General features: G+C 35.6%; 1 protein-coding gene and 1 non-coding gene across 2 annotated transcripts; one reads left to right on the top strand and one right to left on the bottom strand.

Annotated features, from left to right (window-relative positions):
* Nucleotides 1-482: 482 nt before the first annotated feature.
* Nucleotides 483-555, top strand: TRNAK-CUU (transfer RNA lysine (anticodon CUU)). The gene has a single exon. It is a non-coding gene; the product is annotated as a tRNA-Lys (tRNA).
* Nucleotides 556-3,713: 3,158 nt separating this feature from the next.
* Nucleotides 3,714-7,337, bottom strand: LOC110795633 (replication protein A 70 kDa DNA-binding subunit B). Its single transcript, XM_022000656.2, has 11 exons — nt 7,022-7,337; nt 6,433-6,579; nt 6,119-6,337; nt 5,700-5,877; nt 5,340-5,610; nt 5,150-5,252; nt 4,943-5,067; nt 4,618-4,841; nt 4,362-4,522; nt 4,151-4,271; nt 3,714-4,065 (listed from the first exon to the last, which is right to left on the bottom strand). The coding sequence occupies exons 1-11, from the start codon at nt 7,150-7,152 to the stop codon at nt 3,865-3,867; spliced, it is 1,881 nt and encodes a 626-aa protein (XP_021856348.1). The 5' UTR covers nt 7,153-7,337; the 3' UTR covers nt 3,714-3,864.
* Nucleotides 7,338-7,649: the final 312 nt, after the last annotated feature.

Raw genomic sequence — 7,649 nt, 5'->3', positions numbered from 1 at the left:
GGAGTGGAAGGAAGAGATTGAATGAATATATGAATTAAATAGTGAATTGATGTTGAATGGGGAAGATGAAGTGGAAGTTTCAAAAACAAACAACAAAACGAAAAAATTTAAAAAAAAAAAAATTATGAATGAAAGATGGGATGACACGTGTCATCTAATCAGATATAGTTATCCTTTTTATAGACTGATTATAGATTAAATCCAATTTGTCCAAAAATAAATTATGATTAAACATATGAATATGAGAAGATTTTTTGTATAACTAATTAATCTCTAGTTTAATAGTAACTTTAAGGTGAATGGTTTTATTTCATACTCCAAATATAATTTGAACCTCAAACCTTCCAAATCTATCCAACAATTCAAGGGACTTGATTATCCGAAGGGAAATGGATCTGTCCATCTCCCTTTAATACTTGTTTGAGTTGTTTCTAATAAATTCAATATACCTGATAATTATACAGTATAAAGGTAAACAAAAAGCCCGTCTAGCTCAGTTGGTAGAGCGCAAGGCTCTTAACCTTGTGGTCGTGGGTTCGAGCCCCACGGTGGGCGTTATGTATAATTTTTTTTATTTCCCATCAGTTGTAACTAATCAGTCTTGTCTCGGTTCCGTGTCGAGAAATATCAAGTTTCGGTCCGGTTCTAAATTTATTTTTGGACAGGACTGATTTTTCCTTAATAAATTATTTAAAAATTTAATTCTCTTTTAATATGTTTTAAATATTACTATATTGTGATATATTTTATTTTAGCTTCTAAAAAAGCCTTAAACAATAGTTTTTTATATATATTTTTTATTTTTTACCATATTTTTTAGAAAAAAATAAAAAAAATATATAGAAATAGGTGTACCGTGTACAGCTGGTCTGGTCCGGGTTTTGGACCAATTTTCCAGGTCCGGTTCGAGTTCAGTCCAAGCATAATCGGTCTGATCTTGGGGTCTTGAATTATCAAAATTTCGGTCTTCGGTCCGGTCTGGTCGGTCTGTCTGGTCCGGTCCGAGTTTGGACCGATGAACACCCCTACTATTAATTTGGTATGTTTTGAGCAGCTGCCAAGTCACTTGCTAATTTACTTGTAGTACCAGTTTTGGAATTTAAGGAAAATTCCCTCCGAATCTAAATATTTTTCTCATTTATGTTGGGCACACATGACAATGCATATTTTATATCGTATAGTTACGTGTTATTAAAAATTATAAAATTTTCATATCGTTAAAGTACTTATTGAAACGAATCAAACAAGACCCTACGTGATTGTGTATTTTTTTTCTTATATCTTGAAGTTAATTCAGAAGAGATTCTCTTCTATTATGAATAGTGTCAAGATTCTAAATGGGAAAAATATTTAGATTCGGAGAAAGTACAATTTAAACAACAAATGTGTTATGTATCCTTTGTTCAACGAGATTATCGAAGTATTGCAGCTCTTTCAGTCTCTGATCTCCTAACTCTAATGGTAAATCACAGATCAATTATCCAAGTTATTGAAAATTATGCTTATCGAGAAGAACAGGTTCTATTTCTCTTTCTTTTTTTTTAATTGGGGATTTCATGTGTAATTTATTAAATGAGCCTGCTTTAATGGAACTTTTGTTTTTTTGTTTGGTAGGAAAAAAGGGGGAGATTGTTTGTTAGTTATCAAGTGTCGTTGGAGTGGTAAGTTTTGTTGGCTTTCAAATTGATCATGCGTTTTGATACAGGCGTATGGTTTCTGATCATGTTAGTTATGCTAAGCTTCCGTTTGAAAGTACATTGTATTCACCTAACTAGTTAAATTTATGCCAATTGATGTACGATTCGTTGTAACTTGGATTCACCTCCAGTACCTGTTTTATTTGTAATGTACTAATGTCCTTCCAACTCAAATATATCCCAAAAAATTAAAAAAAAGAAGGATATTTTAGGAAATTCAAATTTTTATATACGATGACTTAAACGAGATAAACTTATGTTTTTTTAGTGAGATGATTAAAGCAAATAACATATCGATAAACCCTAATCCTATTCCATATAAAACACTCATCCCTTCCCCTTTATATTAATAGTTTGGCCTGTTTACTTCCCCTTTATATTAATATAATAGTTTGGTCCGTTTAATTAGGAACAATGGCCGAATCAAGGACCACGGAGAGTCGATTGCCGGATATCCCAACGGAGTTAGTGATGGAGGTGATAGCGAGACTGCCAGTAGAAACCCTACTAAAATTCAGGTGTGTTTGTAAAACCTGGTGTTCTTTAATTGATTCCTCTTTTTTCACTTTAATACATCTTAAGCATAACAACAACAATCCTTCTTATTGGTTCGCCAAAGCCAAAGCGACCCATGAAAGATACCATTTTCATTTTGTAAACTTTTCCTCCGGGCTCAATTTAATAATTGATGACCTAATAATACCAAATTCAATTGGAAAAAGTACCTACGTTCGCCGGTTTTGCAACTTTGATAATGATGAGTACAATATTTGGGGTAGTTGTAATGGATTGATATTGATCTCTCAAGTTTTAGTTTTTGGGTTAGAATTGTGGAACCCTTTTATTAAAAAGGAATTGCTACTTCCTCCTTTCCTTCCAATACCAACCCAGCCCTCCTTGGATAAATATTTCATGGGATTCAGCCCTTGTACCAATGATTATAAGGTGGTTGCTTTTCGGTTACTTAACGTTAATGCTGATGAGTTTTCTATATGGATTTATTCACTCAATCAACGCCATTGGAGAATCATATCGGAAAGCAATTCTACGTTGAATGTGCGTGGTTGGAATTCTTCATATACAAAGATTTTATCCGGATTAACAAATACCCTTTATTTTCAAGGGGCTACCTATTGGATCGAATGTGACCAATATGTTAGGGAATCTCTAGGGACTCATCTTTTCTGGTTCGACTTTGATGTTGAAGAATTCTGTTTTGTGCAATTACCTGAATCTAAAAACCAAGTTACTCTAATTAAGAGTGTTTTCAATCTTGGAGAGTCGTCTTTGGCACTTTTAGATGTGTCTTTACTAAAATTTTGCATATGGGTATTCCAAAAGGACCTTGAAAAGGATCCGTGGAGGCTATGGTTTTCAACTGATTTTTACCAAGTCTGCCACAAATTTATGATGGCTATAAATTCAAGGATTTTCTATGTTTGCAAAAATAATACCATTATGATAGAGAGTTCGGGAACAACGTGGAGAAGACTATATTCGTTTAATTTAACAAGTCGTGAAATGCAAGATTTGGGAGTATATCCACACCGGTGTTATCTATTTGATACATATATTGAGAGCTTGGTGTTGCACAAAGTAGCAGATGTTCAAAGGGAAGAATTTGAAATATGTCGCATAACAAGGAATGAAGCAAGACTAAATGCTTTTATAAGACCTCAGTACACCTAGCTCAAGGGGTTTAAGTAACTACTCTTACGTTGTTTAATTTCTGGTAGTTTGATTAGTTATGATACTAATTTTTTTTTTATGATGTTTTACTTGTTTGGATAGTACGTCATGAGTCATGACTTACTTACAAGCTAAATTACATTGTTAAATCTGTTTTGCTAATTTACTTGTAGTACTATATTTGGAATTTAAGGAATACAATTTCAACAACAAATGTGTTATCTACCCTTTGTTCAACCAGATTTATTGTACCAATTACAAACACATCAGCAGAAAAATCTGGTAAAGAAGGTACTCAAGTAAGAGAAGAAAGAAAGAAAACAAGAATAACTGAATAAGTTAGGCTAATTTCGTAATTGCATATATTACAATGAACACAATACTTCTGTTTGATTGCTTCAGATTCACAAAAAGATCCAACCCCACCCCCAGAAAATAAATAGCATAACCTACTGCTAAATTTCTAACAAGGATTTTATTACTGAGAAACTTTCATTTTAGATATTTCGCCAAGCAGGAAGCTTGTCTCAGCTGCAAAATCAACTGGGGCAATAGCTCTTACAGTTACCCTCTGTCTCTTCTCGTTATTGTACTCAGTTTGAGCCACGCTTACACGGAAGGTTTGAGGTTCCCAGCTTGCTTCTTTTAGTATTGTTTGGAAGGTGTTATCTTCTCCTCCCTGAAGAAATTTTTAAAAAAAAGTGCACTTGTTAGTAAAAATATTCAGAACACACCAATTTTGAATAACTAGGTATGCAACACACCTGTGATTTCAATTTGTCAAGTTCATCAGCAGGGCACCCGATGATTTTCTCAGCTTGATCATTGAAAGTTGAAACCCATGTTTCACCACTTGCATCTGAAATCTTTGCTACCATAATGTATCTGAATGACCAAATTAAAGAGGTTAGGATCATCATTCATCAAGAGTGAAAAGGGGAAAAAAGGATCTAATTTTTCTGTTATTGATCTGACCTTAAGTTGCATTCTTCTTCATTCTTTTGGCAACCTTCACACCAGTATCCAGAACCAAAAGCTTCTGTAACCTTCTTGTTGCAGGTCTTGCAAGCCCGATACCACATTGCCTGATCAGGCTTAATCAAACTAATGCACGCTTTCAAGCTAAAGAACACAGGCTGCCAGAATACAAAGCAAATTAGATTACAATTTATGAACCAAGGTTTGACTATTATGCATGAGGCAAGTGACAGTTCATAGTCTACTACAATACCTTGTCTTCACCCAAAGATTGGTTGCTTGTGATATGTGAAATGGAGACTCTATCAGTGTACATTGACCTCCCTCCAGCATTAGGAGAAGGGGTCATTCCTGCACCAACAGATGCCAATGAGGCCTCTTTACCTTCAGAATCGTACCAAGTTCTCAGCTTTTCCGACTCGGGTAAATCAGGATTGATTTTTACTATGCTTTTGCTTATTGCTGACAATGATACACCTACAATCAAATTTAAAAAATCAGCTTATTGATCATTGATTGAGGTTTTTATGTTTTTAATTAATTTTGTTCCAACCAAAAAAAAGATCATTAAACCATACCCTGGAAGTCTCCAACTTTAACAGATTTAATGGCAACTACGGGAGACTTATCAGCCATATCCATCAGTTCTTGCCCAATGGTAGTTGCATGATCATTCCACAACGAAACTACAACAGTTTTGTTCCTGCAATTCAACAACATATTAGATTTTTGATGAACTAGTATTACCAATAATAAGTCAATAGTTAACAGATAAAATCACTCACGATTCATCAGCAATAGTTATGTCACGCTTTGGAATCACCTCATTGTTGGCTTTTCGCCTAATACTCATAGTCGGGGAAACATTCTGAACAACTCCAATAACATCTGCAAGATAAAATACAAGTGATTGGTAATGTAACCCTTGGGGTTGGAGAACCAACAACTGTTGCTGTTAAAGACTGCATTTCTTACCTACAAGATCCTTTCCATCAACATATATGCCCAACTGATCAATAGGAACAAAGTTGAACTTTGGTTCAGGGATATATACCCTTTCATCAATGGCTACCTCAACAACTGAGTTCTCATTGATGGTCATCTCATAGTCATTTTTCGTTGTGTTGAACCTCTTATTAGCAACTTTAAGAGATCCCTTCGAGATATAGTAAACCTTCCCTACTTCAAAGGTGTCATAGAACTTCTTTGCTATTGCATTGAACATAGTTGCTTGTATTTGAGTACCCTGCATTCATGAAATACTATATATGAACAACTCAATTCAAACATGAAAGTGTGAAACAAATAGTTTGACTGGTTCTAGATTTTGCTTACATCTTCATCAGTTAGCTCAACATTGAAGACATTCCCTTCTCCTCTCGCATTATTGAAGGTTCGTAGTGTCCCCTTACTGGTAACTCGGACCTTGATGGTCCAGTTCCCTTGGTAAGGGTTCAAAGAAGCAAGAGGGTACACTCTTCTAGTCATACCCATTCTTGCAGCAGGTGCGGCACTGAAACACACCAAAAAGCACCATAAGCACTAACCAAGCACTTAATCTAAGCTTAGCTCAAGTTAAGGCAAATGCATAACCAAATTTTCTAGGCTAACACCAAAACAACCATATAGAGACACTACATAGTTCCAAAACTAGCAATGTTAATAGTAATTTGCAGAAGGATAACTTTTTGTAAGTATTTCAGGATTCAATTAAAAAATTGCATCTTAAATCAAAGAGAAAAAGGATCACTTACTTTCCTCTTTGCTCATTCATGATCTGAGCAGCTGATTTGGCAACAACGTCCATCTTAGGCCTCAACATTATACCAGAACCTTCCTTGTTATCCTCAGCTTTCCCATCAACCTCTAGTTTTTGCCTTTTGGCAGCGCTGCCATCCTCAGTTTTCTCCTCAGCCTTAAACTCCGCCTCCAGGGCAGGAGACACAGACTCACACTTTGTTACAAGCAAATACCTAATGACCATTTAGAATTTTAAATCACAAATTAGTGAAAACATTCGGAAACAAGATCATGAATCTGCAGTTGATAATAAAACTAAAGGGCTTACTTTTCAGGTTTGTTTGGGATGTCGTTGAGGGTGTAATCGAGAACTCGAATAAGTCCCAGGTTCTGAATAGCTCCAGAGGAGACCATATCTGAAAAACTTGACTGCAGTATTCCCTTGAGCTTTTGTTTTCCATCACTAGCGGTAAACCTACAGAAATTTCAAGCAAACGAACTAAATCAATCAATTGGAAAAACTAAATCTGAAAACTGACTGGCAAATGGGCGAACTTCAACTAAACCCTAACACCGGATCTCCAGTCAACAAAAGTCAAATTTAACAAATGGGTATTCAAACAATCAACTAATTTGTAACTGTAATGAAACTTTAATCCCTAATTCTAAACATCTATTAAAACCATAAACCCTAAAATTACTACTCGGATTAAAAATTGAGTCACGTCAATCGTAAATTAGCTCATTTTACAACGAACTAACAACTTAAAACCCGTATTAATCATACCCATTTAAGCCTAAAATACAATATTCAACAACAAAGTAGAAAACCCCCCAAATTAAACTGGAAAACCCCAAATCAAACAACAAAATGAACCATACCCAACAAACCAAAATAAAGAGAGAAAGAGACGAACATGAAACGATTGCCGACGGATTTCAAATCAAGGACTTGAACAACAAGATCTGGAACATCATCGGAAGAATCAGGAGACGGGTTAGCAATAATCTTCGAAATCGCATCTGGGGTCACTGTCTTCACCTCCATTTTACCGGAAAGGGGGGAAATCGAAAGAGAAATTAGGGTTGATTACAGGAGAGAGAAAGGGAGGGGTGAGAAATGAAGGAGGGAAATGAAGAAAGAGAGGGAGTGAAGGTTGGATTAAATATAATTAGGGATTTGTGGCGCCATTTTCAAAGTGCTTTCAGCTTTGGTTTGAATTCTGGAAATGTGTTCATTTGAGCGCCCTAAATCGTTTGCTTCTCCCGGACTTTTCATTTTCGCGCCTAAATTGATTTTGAGTTTTTCACTGCTCTATTTCCGGAATTCCGGGATTGCGCGTAAGTTTTATTCAGTTTGGTTTTTGACTTTGGACAAACCCGTAAATAAAATATGGACAAGGCTGAGAATGGGGCCAACACAAAAGAAAAAAATCAGGTCCAGAATGGGCGAGAAGTCGTGAATCGTGGGTTGGGCATAGAGCCATAGGCCATATTTTTAGACAAATCACGACAAGAAACCGTCACGGCACAGTGCAAGTGGAT

The sequence above is a fragment of the Spinacia oleracea genome, chromosome 5, assembly GCF_020520425.1.
Source record: "Spinacia oleracea cultivar Varoflay chromosome 5, BTI_SOV_V1, whole genome shotgun sequence".
Classification (NCBI taxonomy): Eukaryota; Viridiplantae; Streptophyta; class Magnoliopsida; order Caryophyllales; family Amaranthaceae; genus Spinacia; species Spinacia oleracea.
The sequence above is the reverse complement of the archived record's forward strand: the minus strand, read 5'-3'. Positions and strand labels throughout refer to the sequence as shown.

Excerpts from the sequence above, each read along its gene's own strand:
- LOC110795633 (XM_022000656.2), bottom strand. The coding sequence starts at position 7,152 with ATGGAGGTGAAGACAGTGACCCCAGATGCGATTTCGAAGATTATTGCT. Across the intron at positions 5,253-5,339 it reads TGATGGAAAGGATCTTGTAG|ATGTTATTGGAGTTGTTCAG; the intron begins GTAAGAAATGCA and ends TTTATCTTGCAG. Across the intron at positions 4,272-4,361 it reads GAAGAAGAATGCAACTTAAG|ATACATTATGGTAGCAAAGA; the intron begins GTCAGATCAATA and ends TTGGTCATTCAG.